General features: G+C 48.2%; 1 protein-coding gene across 1 annotated transcript in view; it reads left to right on the top strand.

The window, feature by feature from the left end:
- The first annotated feature begins 250 nt into the window (after positions 1–250).
- LOC147109109 (cation channel sperm-associated auxiliary subunit beta-like) overlaps positions 251–27240 on the top strand; it is a 556551-nt gene continuing 529561 nt past the window's right edge. The window contains exons 1-2 of the mRNA XM_086002719.1: positions 251–343; positions 5431–5519. Of these exons, the coding sequence (XP_085858845.1) occupies positions 265–343; positions 5431–5519 (168 nt within the window). The 5' untranslated portion in view covers positions 251–264. The remainder of the gene's footprint in view (positions 344–5430; positions 5520–27240) is intronic.

Here is a 27240-nt window from a genome sequence, read left to right on the forward strand (position 1 = left end):
TTGTTTTTAAGATGTTTATCCCCCTACTCACCTTCACGTCATACACCATGCTGGTAAGTTATCCATTTCAAAAAGTAAAGGTATGTTTTGAATCCAGAACTGTCCTTAATGTTTTTTTCATGATATAATGCACTGTCAGCAATTCACATAGAATTATTGTTTGAAGACTCATAACAGTATTTTAATAGTAACTGTTCCATTCAGTAACATACTGTTCTGTAACCGTTGTACCATTTGTTAATTTCAGAAACTACTTTTAGCAGCATGGAATGGATGCATGTTGTAATCATCATAGCGGTGAAACTGTTGCTTTCTAAATCAGAGTACACATTGAATGTTAAAGGTAAAGTATAATTATTGGTCTTTTTTATCCCATCTCATTGCACAGCTTATCTATGCCTTTGTACAGTGCTTAAAAGTTCAAAAGCAGAAAGAAACTTTCAGTAAATTTTGCTGTGGTAGACAAAGTATGACATATCAGGGCCAATCACACAATCCATAAAAGTGCTTCAGCTTATCAGGAATCTTGTGTCAGGCCCTAAGCTCTGGAATTCCCTGCCTAAACCTCTCCGCCTCGCTATCTCTCTTTCCTCCTTTAAGACACTCCTAAAAGTGGAGTTGAGGTCAATGATCAGCCATGATTTTATTGAATGGCGGAGCAGGCTCGATGGGCCGTATGGCCTACTCCTGTTTTTATTTCTTATGTTCTTGTGTACCTCTTTGACCAAGCTTTTGGTCACCTGCCCTAATTTTTCCTTATGTGGCTCGGTGTCAAATTTTTTGTCTTATAATACTCTTGTGCAGCGCCTTGGGATGTTTTACTACATTAAAGGCGCTATATAAATGCACATTGTTGTTGTTGTTGTGGTGTTATCAGTCACTGAGTGGGTCTCACTGCCCAATGAGCACAGTGGCCCATATTACAGGTCGCAAGTGCTGTCAGCGCTTAGAGACTGTGCATGCACTGTGTGCAAGGGACAACTATTGACCGGGACACCAGGAGAACTCCCTGCTCTTCTTTGAATAGTGCCATGGGATCTTTTATGTCCACCTGAGAGGCAATCATTAACGTCTCATCCGAAAGATGGCACCTCTGACAGTGCAGCACTCCCTTAGCACTGCACTGAAGTGTCAGCCTGGATAGTGTGCTCAAGTCCTGGAATGGGGCTTGTACCCACGACCTACCTGACTGAGGTGAGTGCTACCACTGAGCCAACACTGACAACTTCATGGGCTGAGGTTAGCTAGAAGCTCTGGAGGCGTGACGAACACTATCACAATGGCCTGCTGCTGTCGCACCAGGATTCCTTTATTGGCCCCATCTAGTCTTGCAAACCCTTGAGAAGTTAGGGCTCAGGCAGTTTTCAGAAATCCAATAATCATTTGTAAGATTTTTTCTGTTTACCACAATCATTGTTTCCATAAAAAATGAAAATGTGTCCAGCACCTCACCTTTAAGAAATGCAGACAGCGTTTCACACTAGACTACCTTTAAATAGAGATCACACTTCCCACGAAATTGGGCCCCCTGCTGAGTGCTGAGCCAACCAGTAGCGCGTTCTGCTCCCGAGCAGTCAAGGCAGCGGAACCATTGCTTCAGCACCCTGATGGTCTGCTTGATGAGGTTCCTCGTGGCAGCCTGGCATTATATGATTGCGGGCTATGAATGCTGGGCTTGTGGAGGGAAGTCATCAGCCAGGCATAGAGCGGATAGCTGAAATAAAAACAGAAAATGCTGGAGAAACTCAGCAGGTCAGGCAGCATCTGTGGAGAGAGAAACAGAGTTAACGTTTCAGGTCGATGACCTTTCGTCAGAACTGGAAAAAAGCAGGAAATGGAACAGATTTTTAAGCAAGTGTAGAGGCTGGGAAAGGGGGAGGGGATGAAAGAACAAAAGGGAAGGTCTGTGATAGGATGGAAGGTGGAAGAGATTAAGAGACATTAAGAGATATTCTAGGAAAAGGAGATGGTAATGGAACAGGTTAAGAAACAAAGGATGGCTCTAGATGAAGTGTAAATTGTGCTGGCAGAATGAAAGACAGCTGCCATGTGGGGGAGAAGAAAAAAAGACATAGACTGGATTAAAAAAAAAAAAATATATATATATATGATAGGGGCCGAGGTTATGATCTGAAAATGTTGAACTCTATGTTGAGTCCGGAAGGCTGTAAAGTGCCTAATCGAAAGATGAGGTGCTGTTCCTTGAGCTTACGCTGAGCTTCCGTGGAACAATGTAAGAGCCCGAGGTCGGTGAGGTCTGAGTGGGAGTGGAGCGGTGAATTAACATGACAGGCGACCAGAAGCTCGGGGTCCCCCTTGCGGACTGAACGGATGTGTTCCGCAAAGCGGTCACCCAATCTGCGTTTGGTCTCCCCAATGTAGAGGAGAGCACATCGTGAGCATAGAGTTCAACAATTTCAGATCATAACCTCGGCCCCTATCATACAGTGTATATATATATATATAATATATTTTTTATCCACACTTTTTGTCTGTGTCTTTTTTTCTTCTCCTGCACATGGCAACTGTCTTTCATTCTGCCAGCACAATTTACCCTTCATCTAGAGCCATCCTTTGTTTCTTATCCTGTTCCATTACCATCTCCTTTTGCCTTGAATATCTCTTAATAGCCCAGAAATTCGGGTCGGGGGCTTCCCGCGGGTGCAAGCCCCCGACCTGCACTTACCTACCGCGCCGGTCGTTGAGCTGTGGGCCCCCGTGGAATTGCGATCCTGGGCCTCCTCCAACTGCCGGCGTGCAGTGCTTGCGTATCCCAGGGACGCAGTTATTTCGATGCGTCCCCTGGGATCACGTGGGCCATGGAGAGCCAATGGTAGCAGGGAATGCTTCATTCATAAGTTTGACAGGAAGGGCTGTCAAACCTATAAATACTATAAGCCCCAAAACATCACTAAATCTTCAAATAAATTTTAAAGAAATCACATTTTTAAAATAAACTATAAATTACATGAAATAACTTTTAAACAATTAAATTTTTGAAAAAATTAATTTTATTTTCTAATGGGGCTAAAAATAAACTTACCTTTCTTTAAAGTATTTAAAAATAATAAACCTGTGGAAAAAATATTTTAATTTTAATTAATTCACCACTTACCTTGTAAAAAGCAGGCCTTGCGCCTGCTTTTTACATGTCTAACTTCTGGAGACTTACCCTCCCTGGAAAACCTGCAAAAAAAATGTAAGTTTAATCCGCACGCGCTGCCTCTCCTGCGCACGCGTTCCACCTCTTAACCCCTTCTTTCAGGGGAACGGAAGTGCCGGTTTCCCATGCATGCGCAGTGCATGCACAAAACCGGCACTTCCATTGGGCTTACGGGTGAGTACCCCATGCGTACTCACCCGTGGAGACCCGAATTTCTGGGCCAATGTCTCTTAATCTCTCCCGCCTTCCATCCTATCACAGACCTTCCCTTTTGTTCTTTCATCCCCTCCTCCCTTTCCCAGCCTTTTCACTTGCTTAAAAATCTGTTCCATTTCCTGCTTTTTTCCAGTTCTGACGAAAGATCATCGACCTGAAACGTTAACTCTGTTTCTCTCTCCACAGATGCTGCCTGACCTGCTGAGTTTCTCCAGCATTTTCTGTTTTTATTTCAGATTTCCAGCATCTGCAGTATTTTCTTTTTGTAATAGAGCGGATAGCCCTTGTTGTCTAGCAGCTACCCTTGGGTTTGATGTGGTGGCTGGAAGATTGCTGGCACACCGGACTGGCACAGGATGAAGGCATCATGACTGCTGCCAGGATACCATGCATTCACCATCATGATGTCCTGGGCATGGTCGCACACCAACTGCACATTAAGTGAGTGGTAACCTTTGCGGTCATGGTACATCTCATTATTGATATGCGGTGCCCGCAAAGCCACGTGTGTGCAGTCAATGGCGCCCTGCACCCTGGGGAAGCCCAATATCCTGGCAAAGCCATGTGCGTGCTCCTCCTGCTTCTCTCTGTTTAGAGAGAAGACCATGAAGTCCCTTCTAGAGTACAGAGCCTCTGTGATGTTCCGGATGCAGCGAAGGACGGCGAACTGCGATATGTTTTGCTATGCCGCTTGTTCCAGCCTGGAAGGATCCGCTGGCAGAAAAAGTCAGAGTCACGGTCACCTTGAGGGCCACTGGCAGAGCCATCATCACCCTGCTCTGAGGCTGCAGGTTTGGTTCCAGGAGGTGGCAGAGTTCTGTGACCGCCTTGGTGAAGCGGAGTTGCCAAACACACTGCTCCTGGCTTAGGTCCAGGAAGCAGAAGTGCTTCCTGAAGACCCTAGCTGGGTAAGGCCTCTTGCTGAGAGCCCTCCTCCCCCTCCCTCTGCGAGCAGCTTGTCTTCTTTGCTGCTTCTGCTCCATCTCCCTGTCATGCTGCAACTAGAGCCCCCATGACTAGGAGCAAGTAGTGCACTCCGAGGTCTTCCAGTAGCAGCCAGTGCATTCTCAACGTCCAGCAGCACTCCCTGCACACTTCAACAACTTTTGAAATGTCTTCCAGCAACCCAGTATTCATACAAATTCTGCAAGAGCTAATACAAGAGAATTAATCAACTTGCCTGCAAGTTGGATGTTTCCCTATTAATAGTGCTGGCGGGGTGGAGGTGGTCCCTTATTCAGCTGTGCATGTTTAGGAGAGGGTGTTGAGTGGAGCGGCGACGTCGAAAATGGCAGGTCGTGCGTCAAATCAGCCTTCCATGCTGACTGACAACACGATCTGCCTACTCTGCATACTGCCGGCACATGCACGTCCCGCCTGCACTATCGCCCTCACCAAGATGGCGAACAGCGTGGGCTGTGGCGGAAGCGAGGCGGACGCCTTTTTTTCCCAAACTGGCCTTAACTACTGCCACTAAGGTGCCGAATTTCGCGGCCTACATTTGTTACAAGCCTTAATCATGAAATCTGCATTAGTTTAAGTAATTTGGCCGAAGCTTAAGTGAAGGGCACCAGCCTATATTTTTCTCTCTGGTGCCTATAATGGGACATTGATTGGAATGTTTACCTATTAACCGTGAACTAAGGGAAAATTCCTGCCATTGAGCTTCAGTAGTATGATTGTTTTCCAGTAAGTATGAGTATGAAAAAAAGCTTCGACTCGCTTTTTACCTTTGGCATAGTAGGATTACATTTTGTGAGGCGAAGCTTCTGGATGAAGAACATTACTTGATGGGGGTATAGATTGGAGCTACGGCTGCTGAGTTCAGTGGTGATTAATTTTAATGACCAGAAAATCTGCAGAGGCTGTGAATTGGGTGTGCTGGCCTCTGCACTGATTTTCCAATCAGCTAGGCTTCATGTCTGGGTTGGGGGCTTGTAAACTTTATTCTAGTGTATAAATAAAATTTTACGTAATCCTATAGAGTGAATAGGAAATTGAACAGGAGGTACTCCATGTGAGATTATAGCCATATTATTTTTTTCATTTAGCTTGGGAAATTGCAAGATTTAGATGTACAACAGAAGAAGTAAACAGTATTACTGACAGGGTCAGACTGTATCTTCACTTAGAAGAATTGGTAATGTATATAAACATATAGGACGTGCTTTTGCTATTGTAATATTATCTCTGTAACCTCCTCCAGCCCTACGACCCTCCAAGATTTCTGTGCTCCTCCAGTTCTCACCTCTTGCACATTCCCAATTTCCTTCGCTCCACCATTGGCGGACATGCCTTCAGTTGCCTAGGCCCTAAACTCTCTGGAATTCTCTCGCTAAACCTCTCCGCTTCTTATCCTCTCTCTCCTTCCTTAAATATCTCAGTGGCTCGGTGTCAAATTTTGTCTGATTACACTCCTGTGAAGTGCCTTGGGATGTTTACTACGTTAAAGGCGCTATCTAAATGCAAGTAGTTGTTGTAGCTCCTTGCCTGTGTGAATCTTACAAAATCAGATCTGCTGAAAAAGATTAAAGCCCTAAAGTTGTTTCATGATATCTTAAATTCTGTTTTCATAACTTTAATTTTCATTGTTTTTTGAGCCGATGTAAAACTGTCCAAGTTTCAGTAGATCACACTATTTGAAGCAGCATATTTGTTTTTGTGGATTATAAGTTTAGACTGACTTCTAACTCTCCCATATAGCATCTCTCCCACATGTGACTCCCATACCCAGAGTTGGCCAGGGTCGATTGAGCGGTACCTGAATATGAAGTAAATGTGATACTGTATGATATTTTTTCAGTGCAGTAAGGCATTTATGTGGCAAACGCTTGCAGGGAATCCGCATACTGTAAATTGCCCAGTTGGGGAACTGACTCATTGCCTACTTCCATAATATTGGTATTTACTCATTGTGGTGCAATTTAACCAGTGTTCATGTAATATTGCTGTACACTTCTGAACTATATACTCAGCATTCTTCCATTTTGGGAGAGTTTTCCCCTTCAATGTAATTGCAGAGCATTACCAAGATTTGTCTTATACCAAATATGGCTTTGTTGCTCAAATGAGGAGGGGTGATTTAAATATATAGGGCCAACTTTTCAAATTGCACACCCAAAAATGAATGAAGTGTGTGAGTGTGATTCAGTAGGCCCTTAAACCCAAATTGCCCTTTTTTCAGGTGGGCCACAAAGCCCTATAAGCCACACTATATTGCTTGGTGCAGATCTTCTGAATCATAGGAATGTATAATTGCCCTTTCTGTGAAGGAAAGTTTGAGCAAGTCAAGCTGAAGATTTTGTGGATAGTATACTTGCATTCTTGTTTTCCTGTGCAAACATGGTATCAGCAGAATGGGTGCAATTCCAATCATCGGCTATAGCAATGTAGAGTGCCACATGAAGGAGACTGTTGTAAGAGAACATTGAAGGCATTGGAGACTCAGCACAGTGCCTTACAATTTCTCCAGGCCAAGGCACTATCATGCAAAGCGCAGCAAGAGCTGACCAAAGAGTGGTATCTGACTAGGCTTGCGTCAGCAAAGAAGCAGTCACTGATTTGTGCCAATTAGTATGAGATGCTCTGCAGCTGAGATCAACAAGAAATTCTTTGCTGTTGGTGGAAGGCAGGATATAGGTCAAAAATAGCAATGCATTTTTTTGCAACTGTCATCTTTAAGAACGCCATGAAAAACTTGATTCGAATTAGCCAATATGCAATAAAGTGCTGTATTCAAGATGTGATGGAAACTCACTACTTGAAATCATACCACTTTGTGCAGTTCATAATGGTTCATCATCAGAGGGAAATGCAGCTTGACCTTTATCACCTAGCCCATTTCCCCAAAGGCTAGGGCATTATCAACTGCATGTACATTGGAGTTAATGCTTCCAATCCTGGGCTATAGGCTATAGATCAACAGAAAGGATTTCAACTCAATGCTGCTCAATGATCAGCATGTAAAATTTCTGTTTCTCTGTGCATACTATTCATATCGAGACAGACCTATATGACTGAATTGTATATATGGTGAAAAGCTAGAAGCAGTGGAGGTCCAAGGAGATTTAGGGGTCCATATACACAGATTACTAAAATATAGTTGTCAGGTACAAAAAATTAATCAAAAAGGCTAATGGAATGTTAGCTTTTATAACTTTTTGAGCTAGAATATAAAGGGGAGGAAGTTTTGCTGCAGCTATACAAAGCCCTGGTAAGACCACACTGTGTACATTTCTGGGCACCGCACAGAAAAGGATATGTTGGCCTTGGAAGGAGCGCAGTGCAGATTCACCAGAAAGTTACCAGGGCTCCAAGAGCTAAAAATTTGTGGCCGGTGTCACTGCGGCCTTGGGTTAACGGCCGCTGAAAATGGACGAAGTGCTATCAGAGAAAAATTTGTGCTGGGGGTTAATGATTTTTAGCCCAGCACTAACTTACCATGTAACACCCTCCTGTTGGCATTAGTGCAGGCATGGGAGTCGAAGTTCCCATCCAGAATGGGCGTTCCAGCTTCCAATAGCCTCTGGAAGTGAGGCAATAGAGTTCGCTGGGCACTGTGTGAAATTAAAAGGGCAATGCTTTCTGAACTAATAAAAATGAAGTGAAAAAATGCAGTTTTCATCCTTTAAAAAAAAACATTAAAAAGTCCCAAATGGGAGTCTTCAGCTCTTAAAGCTGAATTCCCTTCCGAACCTCAAAAAATGGGGGAAATGCTTCAGCAGCCACCCAAATGACTCAGCAAGCCAGGGAAGGGGCACCCAGGGTCTCGCACGCAGCACCCCAGCTTTGTACAGGGGGTCAACACTGCAAGAAAGGTCCTCTGCCCACAGGGGCCAGGAGGCCCTCCAGAAAGAACGATGTGGGACCACAGCACTGAGGCCGTCACTGCCAGCAGTGTCACCCTCCATGCCCAATGAATCTTCATGACCTCAGACCACTGGTCAAGGTCAGTGAATGCATCTTCAAATGCCGTCTCCTACCAACTGCGCCACTAGCCTCACACACTGCTCATGTATGACCCCCCCCCCCCGCCACCAATCACTCACCTACCAACAATCTGTACCAATCACGAGGCACATCTCCCATTCCTAGCCGCACTTCACCTCCTTGAAGGAGATGGTGCTGGCCATTCTTGGCAGGGGCATGGCTGAGCCCTTGGCCAGCAGTGGGGCAGAAAGGATACAAGATGCTGGTATCATCATACGTTATCCTCCTTCTCACATGCACCTCTTGCTTTCCTGTCCTCCCCTCACCACAACTCCACCCTTGTGCCTTCCTCATTTCAGACACCCAAGAAATGCAGCCTGCCCAGCTAGTGGTTGGCCAAGAAGACAGGAGAGTGAAGAAGAAACACTGTCACTCGATTTTACACTCCCAGTCACCAGCTTCTCAAGGTTGACCAGCATGGCCATTTGCAGTGTCCCCCACTGAAAGTAATCAGCCTTCCACCAGTCATGTTGCAGCCACTGGGGTAGCACTGCGTGCCATTAGTAGGATAGGCAAAGTCACACACAAGACTGTCACTAAGAGAATGCATAAGGGTGATGAGTTGATTTCTTGATGTCCTATTGAATGGATAGATGTATAAATTTGGATTGGAAAGTTTGCTTTGTGGTGGCTTTTATTTCAGCATCGTGGCCAAGAGGATGCTATGATGGTCAGTAACAGAGGGAAGGGAAGGTGTGGAACTAATATTGAAAGGGGAATTGGGATTGTGGTCACTGGTACTGCAGGCAGATGATTCCATCCTGGATACCCCGGCCAGAAAGGGGCATCCTTCTTTCTGCTTCCTCCTCTTCTGCTTCCTCCTCTCCTATTTCATAGAAACATAGAAGATAGGAGCAGGAGTAGGCCATTCGGCCCCTTGAGCCTTCTCCACCATTCAATGTGATCATGGCTGATCATCCAAACTCAGTACCCTGTCCCTGCCTTCTCCCCATACCCCTTGATCCCTTTAGCCTTAAGAAATATATCTAACTCCTTCTTGAATATATTTAATGAATTGGCCTCAACTGCCTTTTGTGGTAGAGAATTCCACAGGTTCACCACACTCTGGGTGAAGAAATTCCTCCTCATCTCTGTACTAAATGGCTTACCCCTTATCTTTAGACTGTGACCCCTGGTTCTGGACTCCCCCGCCATCGGGAACATCCTTCCTGCATAAGTCTGTCTAGTCCTGTTAGAATTTTATAAGTTTCAATGAGATCCCCTCTCATTCTTCTAAATTCCAGCGAGTATAAGCCCAATCGACCCAATCTCTCCTCATACGTCATTCCTGCCATCCCAGGTATCAGTCTGGTGAATCTTCGCTGCACTCCTTGCATGGTCGATAACAGAGGGAAGGGAAGGTGTGGAACTAATATTCTGTTTCCTCCTCTTCGGCTTCCTCCTCTTCGGCTTCCTCCTGTTCTATTTCTTCCTCTTCTGTGTCTTCCTCTTCCCTCTGTGAGCAGATGCTATAAATCTGAAATGACTGCATAAAATGCTCCAAGTACTCAGCAGGTCACGCAACATCTTGACTTGAGACGTGAACTTCATTTCGCTCTCCACGGATGTTGCCTGACCTGCTGAGTATTTGCAGAATCTTCTGTCTTCTCAAAGGTCTTCCTTTACCATCCGAGGCCTTGCAAGTGTCCAGCAGCACGCCCTACATACTTTAAAAACTTTTAACATCTATTGCAGCAACCCACTACTTCAATAAAATTAAAAAAAACAGTCCAAAAGCTTAAATGCAAACTTACCTGAAAGATGTGTGTGTTCCTTTAAAAGGTGCTGACAGTGCCTCTGTCAGTCTGCTGGATGCTAGCTTTACATGGCGAGCTTAGGACCCAGCACTGAACTCAGCACAAAGGTCCAAGTTCCCCATGGTGACGTAAGTACGTCACCTCTCCCTCATTTTAATTTGCAGGGCGATGGATCTTATCGGCAGTGCTGCTGGGCCTGGGAAAATTGAGGATGCCGTGGGTCCTGCCACCAGCTGGCGAAACAGCGGCATCCTCCCTCTTTTTGCTACTTTGGCGTAAAGCTCCCAAATTTTTAGCCCCAAGGATTAGATTATGATGGGAGATTACATAAACTAAGCCTGTATTCCCTGGAATATAGAAGGTTAATGTGTTGCATTTACAAAGATAATCCAGAGGCCGTTTGTGAGAACTCAACTCATGTTGCTTTTAATGGCTGATGCAACCACACTTTACAGGCAAAAGCAATTGAATACCTATATCCAATGCCAGACACAATACAATGATAACAGCACTATTAAACTCCGTGTGCTCAAGCCAAGGCAATCGAGTACCTATCACCAATGTCAGACATAACATTTCCTCCCCCCTCACAGAATTTCAAACATGAAATCTAGTGACAAAGTCCTGTAGGTGGCCAGGGCGAGAACGTGTATGGACAGGCCGAGGTGCGGACTGGTGAAGAGCAGGCCGAAGTGGGGACTGGTGAGGAGCAGGCTGAGGCACAATATCTGCTTGAGGGTTGGCTGGCTGAGCCACATGTGCATCCCGCCACTCTGGGGGTAAGGCTTGGGGATTAGGTCCGTATAATCCCGCATCAGGGGGTGCTGGCACCTTCCGAAGGCGGCTGGCATGCCACCGAGAGCCGTCAGTGAGGCAGAAAGTGGCTGGTCCAAGTTGGCGGCTGATTTGGAGAGGGGAGGACCAGAATGAGGCCATCTTATTGTTGTGGTAAGGCCTGTGGACTCTGACCCAATCGGAGACTGAGATGTTGGGCGCCTTGGCCCTCTTCGACTGGTCGAAGCGGAGTTTCATCTTCTCCTGCTGTCTAGCGACTGTGGCTTGAGCCCGTGGAGCAGGGCTCTGAGCTAGCGAGGGGCGGAGCCTGCCAAGGGGCAGCATGAGCTCATGGCCTAGCATGAGGGATGCGGGTGAGACCCCTGTAGTGGAATGTGTAGTGTATGTACCTTTAAGAGGAACTATGTTTTTTTGAAGCCCCTGTGTACTGTAGTACTGGTAGTGACCACTCGGGTATATAAGCCTGTATAGCGTCTTGTATAGTTAGTTCACCTCCAGACTTTGTTCAGTAAACACTTGTTAAATCAACTCCTGCATTCCGTGTCTCCATTAACACACGGATTCAACAGTGGCGACGAGTTAGAAACGAACTTACCTGCAATTCGGCAGCACCTCAAGGAGATCGATTCCTCAGACGAAGGTCGAAGAAAAAAAACAAAAAACTGTGGTTTCACAGGTAGTGCACTGATCCTTCCTGGGCGGCGGGCTGGGGCTCGATCGGGTGGCTCTGCAGCGGGGCTGGGCAGCGAGTCGGAAAGCAGAAGCAAACAGAGACAGAGGGTGGAGCACTCGAGATGGCCGGCGCTTCAAAGCAGGTCGGCGTTCGGACCGAGCAGAGGGAGGGGAAAGTCCCAGAGGGTCCGACGGGAACGATCCTCCAAGTGACGGAGAAACTGTTTAAAATATATGTGTAAATAAAAAAAAATAAAAAAATAGAAATACCGCGAAAAGCTGCAGGTCGCAACGGGAACCACGGAGAACAGCATTGGCAGCAGCGGCAGCAGCAGGAAAGCGAGGGAGGCGCCATCTTGACTCGGCAGGGAAGAAGGAAAAGCGCGGAGGCGCCATTTTTGATTTTCAGGATGCCGAAGACTGGCAATATTACTGCTTTCGATAGTGATATAGAGGATTGGACCACATATGTGGAAAGAGTGGAGGTATATTGCAAGGTGAATGAAGTAGCGGATGATAAAAAGGCATCGGTACTTCTAAATCTGATGGGCGCAAGGACATACGGGCTGTTATGAAACTTGATCACTCCAGCCAAACCGATGGACAAGAATTTTAAGGAGATTGTTGATACCCTACAGGAGCACTTAAACCCAACACCGCTGCTGATAGCGGAACGATTCAAATTCTTCAGGAGGAATCAGCACAAGAATGAAAGTAACGCTGATTACCTCACCGAATTACGAAAGCTGTCAAAGCACTGCCAATTCGGGGCAGGACTGGCAGATTCTCTACGAGACAAATTCGTCTGCGGTCTCCTAAGCGAAGGAACACAGAAAAGACTACTTTCTGAGAAAGATTTGACACTGGACAAGGCTTTCAGTGTGGCTGTATCATACGAAGCAGCAGCAAGAGGAGCTGCAGAGATACAGCAAAAGCCACAGGACTTTGGCACCCATGAAATGACACGGGGTTTCGAGAGATGTTATCGCTGCGGCAGATCCACCCACGACCAGAGGGACTGCTGGTTCAAGGACAAAGCATGCAGGCAATGCGGAAAGATGGGACACATTGCATGTGTATGCAGATCTGGAAAAAAATCCGCTGACAGTAAAAAGGTCAAAAAGGAAAAGTACAGAAAGGTACAAATGATGATGGACAGTAGCTCCGAAGACCAGAAGAGCGATAGCGACTCCGGAAACAAGAGACTAAGCTGTCTCAAATTACATAATGTAATTGCCAAAGAAGATTACCAGACCATTTGGGTTACCCTCACAATAGCGGGGTCCCCAGTTAAAATGGAGCTAGATACAGGATCAGCTCTGACCGTCATAAGTCGACGGGATTACGAGTGGCTATTTCCGCATATACCTTTGAAAGACACATCCATTATCTTGAAGACATATACGGGGCAGAAAGTATACCCCAGAGGGAAAATAAGGGTGCCTGTTGTATACAACGGCAAGGAAATACAGAAGTTGTATTTATACGTTCTGCAAGATGGTGGTCCACCGTTGTTGGGACGTGAATGGATCAGAAAGATACGTTTAGACTGGCACTCCATTCAGGCACTGACGGTGACCAGTAAGAAAAAAAATGATGATGACGTCATACCTGGACGATTAAAAGAAATCTTGGCTAACGCCAAAGAAGTGTTTCAACAGCAACTAGGAACCCTGAAAGGCGCCACCGCCTCAATAAAAGTGGAAGATGCGGCAATTCCCAAGTTTTTTAAGGCAAGGCCGGTGCCATACACAATTCGTCCAGCAGTCGAGGCAGAGCTGGAGAATTTGGAAAAAGCAGGCGTGTTATCCAAGGTAGATTGGAGCGAGTGGGCAACACCCATCGTCCCGGTCATGAAGAAAACGTTGAATAATGATAAATCTGAAGAACAGAGAAAAATTCGCATCTGTGGGGACTTCAAGGTGACTGTAAACCCGGTTCTTCACATGGTACAGTATCTTCTTCCGAGGATAGAAGATATTTTCGCCTCACTATCCGGAGGGAAACGTTTCACCAAAATTGACTTGGCACAGGCATATCTACAGATGGAGGTAGAGGAGGCCCCTAAAAGGTATCTCATGATAAACACACACAAAGGCCTGTACCAGTACAATCGACTGGTTTTCGGAGTAGCATCAGCTCCAGCTATCTGGCAAAGAGCTATGGAGCAAGTCCTGCAAGGGATTCCGGGGACTCAATGCTACCTAGACGACATCCTTGTAACAGGAGAAAACGACAACGAGCACCTTGCCAATTTGGAGCAGGTGCTCACTAGGCTGAGAGAACGGGGCCTACGAGCAAATCGCCCCAAGTGCGAATTTTTCCAGAAACAAATATCATATTGTGGCCATGTCATTAACGAAGAAGGGTTGCATAAGTCACCTGAAAAAATTGAAGCGGTCGTAAAAGCCCCCACGCCTGAAAATGTCTCACAATTAAGGTTGTTCCTGGGATTAATAAATTACTATCATAAATTTTTACCGAACTTGTCAACGGTTCTGCACCCTCTTCACGCACTGCTACAAACGGGAGTAATTTGGAAATGGAGCGAAGACTGTAAACGTGCCTTCCATAAATGCAAAGGCTTGATCACGTCCAAGGAAGTGTTGGCGCATTACAACCCATCACTGCCAATCAGACTGGCATGCGATGCATCCCCTTACGGCGTGGGAGCGGTATTATCGCATAGATTCCCTGATGGCTCGGAGCGGCCGATAGCTTTTGCGTCATGCTCATTGAACTCAGCTGAGCGTAACTATGCCCAGATCGACAGGGAGGCACTCAGCCTGGTGTGGGGGGTGAAGAAATTCAACCATTACCTACACGGACAAAAATTTACCTTGTTGACTGACCATCAACCCCTCGTCTCCATATTCAACCCTAAAAAGGGCGTTCCCATTATGACAGCGCAAAGGCTACAGAGGTGGTCCCTTTGGGCAGCACGGTGGCATAGTGGTTAGCACTGTTGCCTCACAGCGCCAGGGACCCGGGTTCAAATCCGGCCTCGGGTGACTGTCTGTGTGGAGTTTGCACATTCTCCCCGTGTTTGCGTGGGTTTCCTCCGGGTGCTCCGGTTTCCTCCCACAGTCCAAAGATGTGCGGGTTAGGTTGATTGGCTATGATAAAAATTGACCGTTAGTGTTAGGGGGGATTAAATACGTGGGGTTACGGGGATAGGGTGGGATATGTGTTGGTGTAGGGGTTACGGGGATCGGGTGGGACATGTGTCGGTGCAGGCTCGATGGGCCGAAATGGCCTCTATCTGCACTGTGGGGTTTCTGTGATTCTGTGATTCTGTGATTTTCCTAGGGGCACACCAATATGACATAGAATACAAAGGAACAAAACAGCATGGGAATGCTGACGGGTTATCGCGCCTACCGTTGCCAACGGTAGAAGAGGCGCCTACAATGGACCCAGTGGAGATGTTCCACTCGACCATAGTGGAATGTCTACCAGTGACAAATTCTACCATTGAAAAGGAAACGAGAAATGACCCGACTCTCTCACGAGTCTACGATTTAACGGTGAAGGGATGGCCAGCACATGGCGAACCACTGTTACCAGCATTCTCGCAAAGAAGAGAACAGCTGTCAGTGTGCCGAGGAATCTTGATGTGTGGATCCAGAGTGGTGATTCCACCCAAACTCCAGGATAAAGTGCTAAAGGAGCTTCACGAGGGGCATTTGGGTGGAGTGAAAATGAAGAACTTAGCCAGAGCGTTTGTGTGGTGGCCAGGTATCGATGGAGACATCGAAGAAATGACCAAGAGCTGTCTAGGATGCCAGATGGTCCAAAACGCCCCACCACAAGCCCCTCTACATCCATGGGAGTGGCCCTCATCTCCATGGCAAAGGGTACATATCGACTTTGCGGGTCCATTTATGGACTCAATGTTCTTAATCGCGGTGGATGCACACTCCAAGTGGCCGGAGGTAATAAAGATGTCCTCCACCACCACGGAAAAAACCATCACAGTATTAAGGACCATATTCGCCAGGAATGGGCTGCTTGAACAGATCTGTTCTGATAATGGACCGCAATTTGTATCCGAAGAATTCAGGAAGTTCTTAAAAAACAATGGGGTTAAGCACTACACGTCCGCCCCATACCATCCCGCCACCAATGGATTAGCTGAAAGGTTTGTCCAGACCTTCAAGAAGGCCATAAAGGCCATGGGTAATGAAGACATAAATCTACAACATAAGGTAGATAACTTCTTGTTTGCATACAGGAATGCAACACGTGGTTACAAACCAAACCCCCGCCATGGTGTTTTTCAATAGAAGACTAAGATGCCAGCTGGATTTGATCAAGCCAAACGTCAGAAGGGACGTAGAGAACCAGCAATTTCAAAGCATGAATGAAAGGCCAACTAGAACCTTCCAGATAGGTCAACAAGTCTTGGCCCGGGACTACCGTACTGAGAAATGGCAGCCTGGAACTATTTGCACACGACTAGGACCGCTGATGTATACCGTGGACATTGGAGAAAGCATAATAAGGCGCCATGCTGACCAGATCATAGAGTCATCCGAAAAGGGACAACCTACACCACAACTCTATACGCCTAGTGATGAAGCAAAGATACCCATAGTATCTACCTCCGATCCGGTGATACTGGAACCAGATGAACCCGACACTGGCATTCAAGCCGAATCGACCTTGCCAAAAGAACCTACTACACCACCGAAACCTACTACACCACCGAGGCGTTATCCAGACCGAGTCAGGAAGCCTCCAGAGAGATTGAATTTGTAATTGATTAACTTCAGCAAATGTGTCGATTATTGTTCTTGTAAAAATGTTATTTAATGATTACTTAAAATGTTATGTACTATTTATCTAAAAGGGGAGGAATTGTAGTGTATGTACCTTTAAGAGGAACTATGTTTTTTGAAGCCCCTGTGTACTGTAGTACCGGTAGTGACCACTCGGGTATATAAGCCTGTATAGCGTCTTGTATAGTTAGTTCACCTCCAGACTTTGTTCAGTAAACACTTGTTAAATCAACTCCTGCATTCCGTGTCTCCATTAACACACGGATTCAACAGAATGCTGGGAGGCTCTGTAGTGCAGCAGTGTGTGGAGGAGGGCCTTGTCAAATGCACACCCCTGGGATAGGTGTGCTCTGAGGCCATTTTTCAGTGTCTGGTTAAAACGCTCCACCCCCCCCCATTTGACTCGGGGTGGTGTGCGTATGTGACGGATGCCCTTGCTCTCAAGGTAAGAGGAGAGTTCCGAAGAGACCATTTGTGGGCCATTGTCTGTGGTGATGGCCTTTGGATGCCCCCAGCGGGAGAAGAGGGACCAGAGCGGGCCTGCGTGGGAACACTGAGCATCGGCGGCAGATTAAAACCGGCGGCAGTGAGTCAGGAGCAGCCCGACCAGAGCGGGCCTGCGTGGGAACACTGAGCATCGGCGGCAGATTAAAACCGGCGGCAGTGAGGCAGGAGCAGCCCGACCAGAGCGGGGCTGCGTGGGAACACTGAGCATCGACGGCAGATTAAAACCGGCGGCAGTGAGTGAGGAGCAGCGAGGCCCGACCAGTTCAACAGCAGGGGAGAGAGGTAAAAAGTAATCAAAGTGTGGCGTCACCAGGAAGCAGGTAAGTGATTGGTTGGTGAGTATTTCTCTCTTTTTTTTAAAACTTTAACTCTGGTTTATAGTTTCTAAGGTCTCTCTGGTGTAGCAGGGACTGTTGGTAAACCAATTAACTGTAGTGTAATTAGTGGGATTGATTGATTTAATTTAAATTCAATTAATTAAAGGGTAAGTCATGGCAGGACAGCCGGGCCCCATGATCTGCTCCTCCTGCGATATGTGGGAAATCAGGGACACTTCCTGTGTCCCTGACAACTACATGTGCAGGAAGTGCATCCAGCTGCAGCTACTGACAGACCGCATTGCGGCGCTGGAGCTGCGATTGGATGCATACTGGAGCGTTCATGATGCTCAGGACATCGTGAATAGCACATTTACGGAGTTGGACACACCGCAGGTAGAGGTTGGACAGGAAGAAAGGGAACGGGTGACCAACAGGCTGAGTACTAGGCACAGGCAGGTAGTGCAGGGGTCCCCTGTGGCCATCCCCCTCTCCAATAGATACACCACTTTGAGTACTGTTGGGGGGTATGGCTTATCAGAGGAAGGCAGCAGCAGCCAACTTCCTGGCACCAGGGGTGGCTCTGCTGCACAGAATGGGAGGAAAAAGAGGGGTAGAGCTATAGTAATAGGGGATTCAATTGTAAGGGGAATAGATAGGCGTTTCTGCGGCCGCAAACGAGACTCCAGGATGGTGTGTTGCCTCCCTGGTGCAAGGGTCAAGGATGTCTCCGAGCGGCTCCAGACCATCTTGGAAGGGGAGGGTGAACAGCCAGTTGTCGTGGTGCATATAGGCACCAACGATATAGGTAAAAAGCGGGATGAGGTCCTAAAAGCGGAGTATAGGGAGTTAGGAGATAAATTAAAAAACAGGACCTCAAAGGTAGTAATCTCAGGGTTGCTACCCGTGCCACGTGCTAGTCAGAGTAGAAATAGAAGGATACTTCAGATGAATATGTGGCTAGAGGAATGGTGCCAGGGGGAGGGATTCAAGTTCCTGGGACATTGGAACCAGTTCTGGGGGAGGTGGGACCAGTTCAAACCGGACGGTTTGCACCTGGGCAGGGCTGGAACCAATGTCCTAGGGGGAGTGTTTGCTAGTGCTGTGGGGGAGGGTTTAAACTAAAATGGCAGGGGGTTGGGAACCTGAGCAGGGAGACAGAGGAAAGGGAAACAAGGATAAAAGCAAAAGATAGGAAGGAGAAAAACAATAATGGCAGTCAGAGAAATCAACGGTTTAAATCAAACATGGCCACAGTAAATAATAATTCTAATAGGTCTAAGAGCGTTAAAAAAACAAGCCTGAAGGCTGTGTCTTAATGCGAGGAGCATTTGTAATAAGGTGGATGAATTGGCTGCGCAAATAGAAGTAAACAAATACGATTTGGTTGGGATTATGGAAACGTGGCTCAAGGAAGGCCAGGACTGGGAACTCAACATCCAGGGGTATTCGATATTCAGGAAAGATAGGCAAAAAGGAAAGGGAGGTGGGGTAGCATTACTGGTTAAAGAAGGGATTAGCACAATTGTAATGAAGGATATTTGCTCTGATGAGGTGGAATCTATATGGGTAGAATTGAGAAATACTAAGGGGAAAAAAACGTTAGTGGGAGTGGTTTATAGACCTCCAAACAGTAAGGCGGAGGTTGGGGATGGCATTAAAAGAGAAATTAAAGAAGCGTGCAATAAGGGCACAGCAGTCATCATGGGTGACTTTAATCTACATATAGATTGGGCCAACCAAATCACAGAATCACAGAAACCCCACAGTGCAGATAGAGGCCATTTCGGCCCATCGAGCCTGCACCGACACATATCCCACCCGATCCCTGTAACCCCTACACCAACACATATCCCACCCTATCCCCGTAATCCCACGTATTTAATCCCCCTAACACTAAGGGTCAATTTATCATAGCCAATCAACCTAACCCGCACATCTTTGGACTGTGGGAGGAAACCGGAGCACCCGGAGAAAACCCACGCAAACACGGGGAGAATGTGCAAACTCCACACAGACAGTCACCCGAGGCCGGATTCAAACCCGGGTCCCTGGCGCTGTGAGGCAACAGTGCTAACCACTATGCGGCAACAGTGCTAACCACTATGCCACCGAGTAACAATACTGTGAAGGAGGAATTCCTGGAGTGTTTACGGGATGGTTTCCTGGACCAATATGTCGAGGAACCAACCAGAGATCAGGCCATCTTAGACTGGGTATTATGTAACGAGAAAGGATTAATTAGCAATCTTGTTGTACGAGGCCCCTTGGGTCGGAGCGATCATAATATGATCTAATTCTTCATTAAGATGGAAAATGAAGTAGTTGACTCGGAGACTAGGGTCCTCAATTTAAATAAAGGAAACTACGATGGTCTGAGGAGCGAGCTGGGTAGGATTGATTGGGGAATGGCACTCAAAGGGTTGACGGTGGATAGGCAATGGCAAACATTCAAAGACCGAATGGATGAACTACAGAATTTGTTCATCCCAGTTTGGCATAAAAATAAAACAAAAAAGGGGACCCAACCGTGGCTAACAAGGGAAATTAGGGATAGCATAAGGTCCAAGGAGAGGGCATATAAATTGGCCAGAAAAAGCAATAATCCTGAGGATTGGGAGCAGTTTAGGATTCAACAAAGGAGGACAAAGGGATTAATTAAGAAAGGGAAAATAGAATATGAGAGTAAGCTTGCAGAGAACATAAAAACTGACTGTAAAAGCTTTTATAGATATGTGAAGAGAAAAAGATTGGTGAAGTCAAGCGTAGGTCCCTTGCAGTCAGAATCGGGGGAATTTATAATGGGGAACAAAGAAATGGCAGACCAACTAAATACATATTTTGGTTCTGTCTTCACAAAGGAGGACACAAATAACCTCCCAGAGATGCCGGGGAACGTAGGGTCTGATGAAAGGGTGGAACTGAAAGAAATCAGTATTTGTAGGGAAATGGTGTTAGGAAAATTGATGGGACTGAAGGCTGATAAATCCCCAGGGCCTGATAATCTAAATAGTAGATGCATTGCTGGTCATCTTCCAGAACTCGATAGACTCTGGAACGGTACCCATGGATTGGCGGGTAGCTAATGTTACCCCACTATTCAAAAAAGGTGGTAGAGAAAAGGCGGGGAATTATAGACCGGTAAGCTTGACATCGGTAGTGAGGAAAATGCTAGAGTCCATTATAAAAGATGTAATAGCAGAGCACTTGGAAAGCAGTGACTGGATCGGACAAAGTCAACATGGATTTACAAAGGGTAAATCATGCTTGACTAATCTACTGGAATTTTTTGAGGATGTAACTGGTAAAATAGATAAGGGAGAACCAGTGGATGTGGTGTATTTGGACTTTCAGAAGGCTTTCGATAAGGTCCCGCATAAGAGATTAGCGTGCAAAATTAAGGCACATGGGATTGGGGACAAGGTATTGACTTGGATAGAGAACTGGTTGGCGGACAGAAAGCAAAGAGCTGGAATAAATGGGTCGTTTTCCGAGTGGCAGGCAGTGACTAGTGGGGTACCGCAAGGATCGGTCCTAGGACCCCAGCTGTTCACAATATATATTAATGATCTGGACGAGGGAATTGGATGTAATATCTCCAAATTTGCAGACGACACAAAGCTGGGTGGGAGGGTATGCTGTGAGGAGGATGTCGTGAAACTCCAGCACGATTTGGACAGGTTGGGTGATTGGGCAGAAACATGGCAAATGCACAATAATGTGGATAAATGTGAGGTTATCCACTTTGGTGGCAAAAACAGGAAGGCAGATTATTATTTGAATGGGAATAGATTGGGAGAAGGGGAAGTGCAAAGAGACCTGGGTGTTCTTGTACACCAGTCGCTGAAGGTAAGCATGCAGGTGCAGCAGGCGGTTAAGAAGGCAAATGGTATGTTGGCCTTCGTAGCAAGAGGGTTTGAGTACAAGAACAAGGATGTCTTGCTGCAGTTGTACAGGGCCTTGGTGAGACCACACCTTGAGTATTGTGTGCAGTTTTGGTCGCCTTACCTGAGGAAGGACGTTCTTGCCATGGAAGGAGTGCAGCGAAGATTCACCAGGCTGATACCTGGGATGGCAGGAATGACGTATAAGGAGAGATTGTGTCGATTGGGCTTATACTCACTGGAGTTTAGAAGATTGAGAGGGGATCTCATCGAAACCTATAAAATTCTGTCAGGCCTGGACAGACTAGATGCAGGAAGGATGTTTCTGATGGCCGGGGAGTCCAGAACCAGGGGTCATAGTCTAAGGATAAGGGGTAAGCCATTTAGGACTGAAATGAGGAGGAATTTCTTCACCCAGAGAGTGGTGAACCTGTGGAATTCTCTGCCACAGAGGGCGGTGGAGGCCAGTTCATTAAGTATATTCAAGAAAGAGTTGGATATATTTCTTAAGGCGAAAGGGATCAAGGGATATGGGGAGAAGGCAGGGACCGGGTACTGAATTTGGATGATCAGCCATGATCTCATTGAATGGCGGAGCAGGCTCGAAGGGCCGAATGGCCTACTCCTGCTCCTATCTTCTATGTTTCTATGACTCAAGGATTTCAGTGATGACCCGAGAGGTGACGGAGCCCACGGCAGTGACCTCTGGCCATTTTGAGTGCAGGTCATAGGTTACCACTAGGAAGCATTGATGGTGGGGGACACCATGGATCTCCCCGCAGACGTCCAGCTGCAGGTGCTCCCAGGGCTGAGAGGGCCAGGCAAGGGGTTGCAGGGGTGGAGGAGCTTGGTGGCCAGTCTTGCCACTTACAAGGCAGGCTGCACAGTCCTTGACCAGGGCCTCAATTTCCCTGTCGATACCCGGCCACCACACTAGGTCTCGGCATCGTTGTTTGAGCTTCACTATGCCCAAGTGGCCCTTGTGCGCCATGGATAAAACACGCGCATGAAGGGCACTTGGGACCACAGTGCAGAGCCCACGTGCAACACAGGAGTCATTCCAGCAGGAGAGCTCCTCTTTAACTCTGGAGTAGGCAGACAGTTCCTCAGGCACCTTGCGAGGCCAGCCATCCCTGATGAAGGTGCACAGGTGGGAGAGGGCCGGATCCTGTTCAGAGGCCTCTTTGAGCTCCTGGAGAGAGACTGTGGTTTGGAGGGGTGTGTGCAGCATCTGGACGATATCCTGTTCCACATGTTCAGACCCGACGAATGGGGCTGGGGCAGAGACAGTGCGGGAGAGCAGATCTGCAACAACATTGTCACGTCCTGGTATGAACTGGAGACTGAAATTGTATTGGCGGAGGCAGTCAGAGTAGCGGTGTAGACGCAGTGGTCTGTGGCCCGTGCCGGATGTCGACAGCAGGGCAGTGAGAGCCTGGTGATCGGTTCGCAGGGTGAAGGCACGGCCATACGTGTACAGGTGCCACCGCTCACATGCCCAGACGCACGCCAGCGCCTCATGCTCGCCTACTGAGTACTTCTGTTCAGTGGGGCTAAGGGCTCGGGAGGCAAAGGCGATTGGTTTCTCCACTCCATTCTGTATCTGTGATAACACTGCCCCCACAGCTGCAGCGGACGCGTCGCAGGTGACGAGGGTGGGGCTGGCGACGTCAAAGTGAGCCAACACTGGAGGCGACGTGAGCTGCGATTTGAGGAGACGTACAGCTTCCATACAGGCTTGTGACCACACCCAGGGCTCATCCTTTCGCAGGAGCTGGCGCAGTGGGGCTGTGGTGGCTGAGTACTGGGGCAAGAACTTCAGGTAGTACCCAGTCATGCCAGGGAAGGAGGCAACCTGTGCTGCAGAGCTGGGTTCTGGGATGCTGTGAATGGCATCCATGTTTGACTGGAGTGGGGATATACCGTCAGCCGACAACCGAAACCCCACAAATTCGATCTCTGAAACAGCAAAGACACACTTTTCGCCATTCAGTGTGAGCTTGTGTTTTGCTTGAGCCGTGAAAACTCTGTGAAGGCGATCGTCGTGAGTGGAGGTCGAGGACCCATGCATGATGATGTCATCCAGGTAGATGGCCACCCCAGGAATGCCTGCGAGCACAGAGGACATCACATTTTGGAAGCAGCTGGGTGCAGAGCTAAGTCCAAATGGCATCCTGGTGTACCGAAAGACGCCCGCATGTGTCACAAAAGCAGTGAGGTCCCTACTGCTGGGGTGGAGGGGAACCTGTAGATAGCCCTGTCGAAGGTCCAGTTTCAAGAACAGGATGGAACCAAAGAACTGCGCTGTGAGTTCCTCTGACGTGGGCAGTGGATATTTGTCAGGGATTACGGCCTTATTCACTGCTCGAAGATCGACACAGACGCGTAGACCACCTGACTTTTTCATTGCGACCACCAGGTTGGAGACCCTTGGGGAGGCATCAACTGGTTCGATGATGCCAGCTTCTAGTAGCTGCTTTAGTTCAGCTGTGACCCCGTCACGGAGAGCAAGCGGGATGCGGCGCAGTGGCTGAATGACAGGGGTAACGGTGGAGTCAACCATGGGCTGGTGGGTGAAGGCAGTCAGGCAGCCCAGACCCTCGAAGAGTGCTGGCCATGTTTGGCGCCACGGTGAGGCGACGTGCAGAATCGCAGACCCGCCAGTGTCCAAGAGAGAAAAACCCAGGTCAGTGAAAAGATCCAGTCCCATCAGGTTAGCTCCTTGGCGTGCCACATGAAAACAAAAATCTGGCAAAACTTTTGTTCCATAGCGTACAGTGAGGTTGACTGAGCGCACTAGTCCAATTTTCGAATTACCATACCCGCAAAGGGCAGTGGAGGGCGCAGGGAGCTGAAAAAGCATTTGAATGTGTCCACATTCAGCAGTGAGACGCTGGCACCGGTATCTAACAACAGAGGGATGCACACATCATTCAGGTTAATTGTGCATGACTTGAAAGCCACTACTGGCCCAGAGCTCACGTTGTGACTTATAGGCCAACTGCTTGAGGACTGAGAGTGTTCATTTGTAGCAACAGGGGCAGAGCAGCAGACATTGGCAAAGTGATTTTGTTATCCACAATTGCGACAGGCTTGGCCGCGCGCGGGGCAATTCTGCGCTCTGGTAGCATGTGAACGAGATCCGCAGTTTCCACACTGTTGCCGCGGTAGCGCACGTTGCTGCCATCGTGCGAGCATTACAGTGTCAGGGTTGTCGGGGCCGAGGGCGCCGTCACGGGGTGTGTGTGCTAGTTTCGCTGCACATTCGGCTGCAGACTCCACTTGAAAGGCAGTGTTAACTGCCTGTGACAACGACAGATCGTCGGACTCGAGTAACAGTCTTTCACGCACTCTCACGTTATTGGTGTGCTCTATTAGTTGATCACGCACATTTCGTCTTGTAGTGCATCGAACTTGCACGAGATAGCTAACCCCCTCAAATTAGCCATGAATTGATGCACCGACTCGCCGGGGAGTTGATGACGCTGTCTAAAAATGAATCGCTGCAGGAGGGCACTTTATGGGGCAGAGAAGTGTGTGCTTAACAGAGCCACAGCCACATCATACGTTTGAATTGAGTCTGCTGTGCATAATGTCCCAAGAACACGCTGGCCCTCCCTCCGGTGCTGGGTCCCTTGCTGTTTGTGGTCTACATTAATGATTTGGATGTGAATGTAAAAGGTATGATCAGTAAGTTCACAGATGACACGAAAATTGGTGGGGTGGTAAATAGCGAGGAGGGAAGCCTCAGGCTACAGGACGATATAGATGGGTTGGTCAGATGGGCGGAATAGTGGCAAATGGAATTTAACCCTGAAAAGTGTGAGGTGATGCATTTTGGAGGGACTAACAAGGCAAGGAAATACACAATGAATGGTAAGACCCTAGGAAAGACAGAGGATCAGAGGGACCTTGGTGTGCATGTAAATAGATCCCTGAAGGCAGCAGAACAGGTGGATAAGGTGGTTAAAAAGGCATATGGGATACTTGCTTTCATTAGCCGAGGCATAGAATATAAGAGCAGGGAGGTTATGATGGAGCTGTACAAAACGCTGGGAAGGCCACAGCTGGAGTACTGTGTGCAGTTCTGGTCGCCACACTATAGGAAGGATGTGATTGCTTTGGAGAGGGTGCAGAGGAGATTTACCAGGATGTTACCTGGGCTGGAGCGCTTCAGCTATGAAGAAAGACTGGACAGGCTGGGGTTGTTTTCCTTGGAGCAGAGAAGGCTGAGGGGGGACCTGATTGAGGTGTACAAAATTATGAGGGGCATAGATAGGGTGGATAGAAAGGAACTTTTCCCCTTAGTAGAGGGGTCAATAACAAGGGGGCATAGATTCAATGTAAGGGGCAGGAGGTTTAGAGGGGATTTGAGGAAAAACTTTTTCACCCAGAGGGTGGTTGGAATCTGGAATTCACTGCCTGAAAGGGTGGTAGAGGCAGGAACCCTCACAACATTCAAGAAGCATTTGGATGAGCACTTGAAATGCCATAGCATACAAGGCTACGGACCAAATGCTGGAAAATGGGATTAGATTAGACAGGGCTTGATGGCCGGCGCGGACGCGATGGGCCGAAGGGCCTCTTTCTGTGCTGTATAACTCTATGGCCTAGAAATTCAGTTGGGCGTGCCAGCCGTTAGCGCCTTAGGAGGAGTAGATCTCGAGCGCTAGGCGCTTAGCACCCGGGCGCAGCGCGATCTGCGCCTCGCCCCAACTTCAGTAGACATTTAGCGCCGGCGCAAAGTCTTAGCGCGCGCCCTGCTGCGCGCGCAGATCATGACGTCATTTCGTTGTGCAACGCCCTTTGTGCGCCCGGAACCGGAACTTCACTCGCGCTGCCCCATTGTGCGCCGGGCGGCCCTAACGACTGTGAAGTGGAACGGTACACAGCTGAGGCGGGCCGCGGGGAGCGCAAATTAAAGGGCACTTACCCTGCACTATAAAGGCCAGCCATTTTGCAGCATTCACTCTTGTGCAACGGTTTTTTGGAGAGAGACCAAGGAGGAGAGCTTACTGCTTTGGCCCAACACTAGGACAGGTATTTTTGGCTCAGGCCAGAGCTTAGCAATTATCTTTGCCTTCATTGAGATCTCAGTGTTTGCCAGCATATAATGGGGGCTGCATTGGGTGCCAACGCTGAGTTTCAGCCTTATGCCGGAAGGGCTTACAGACGCCGTGAGAGAGTGGCAGCCCTGGCTAGACGCAGAGGGGGCAACAGGCGTCGCCAAGTGAGGCCTTACCCACTCAGGGTATACCGCCAGCAGTCCTCCTATCTGACCATGTCTGCCGCGCAGTGTGTTAGGAGGCTGCGATTCAGAAGGGAGGTGGTTGCAGACATCTGCCAGCTGCTGCACAGAGATCTGCATCCACAGCTGATGCGCAGGACGTCTCTGTCCGTGGCAGTGAAGGTGACGGTGGCTCTCAACTTCTATGCCACCGGCTCCTTCCAATCCGCTGCTGGGGACATCGCTAACATCTCCCAGTTCGCCGTGCATTGCTGCATCCGCCAGGTGACCAATGCCCTTTTCAGAAGGAGACGTCAATTCATCTCCTTCCCCATGACCCTGGACAAGCAGCAGCAGCGTGCAGTGGGATTTGCAAGAATAGCGGGCTTCCCCATGGTGCAGGGCGCCATTGACTGCACGCATGTGGCTTTGCGGGCACCTCTGGAGCATGCCGAGGATTACCGCAACCAGAAGGGCTACCATTCCCTCAACGTACAGCTGGTGTGTGACCACAGGCAGCGCATCCTAGCTGTCAATGCCCGCTTTCCAGGCAGCAGCCACGATGCCTTTATCCTGCGACAGACAACTGTGGCTGACATGTTCCAGGCACAGCCTCACCCAAGAGGATGGCTTATCGGGGACAAAGGCTATCCTTTGTGTACCTGGCTCATGACCCCGCTCCGCGTGCCCACGACCCCTGCTGAAGAGGCATACAACGAGAGCCATCAAGCGACTAGGAGCATCATAGAACAAACAATCGGCGTCCTCAAGCAACGGTTCCGCTGTCTGGATCGCTCCGGGGGAGCCCTCCAGCATTCGCAGGAGCGAGTCTCCCAATTCGTCGTCGTTTGCTGCATGCTGCACAACCTGGCTATCTGCAGGACTCAGGCACTGCCACCTCACGTTGGACCACCACCTCAGGAGGAGGAGCA

Source organism: Somniosus microcephalus, chromosome 12 (assembly GCF_052327205.1).
Source record: "Somniosus microcephalus isolate GS21.2 chromosome 12, FLI_Smic_1.0, whole genome shotgun sequence".
Lineage (NCBI taxonomy): Eukaryota > Metazoa > Chordata > Chondrichthyes > Squaliformes > Somniosidae > Somniosus > Somniosus microcephalus.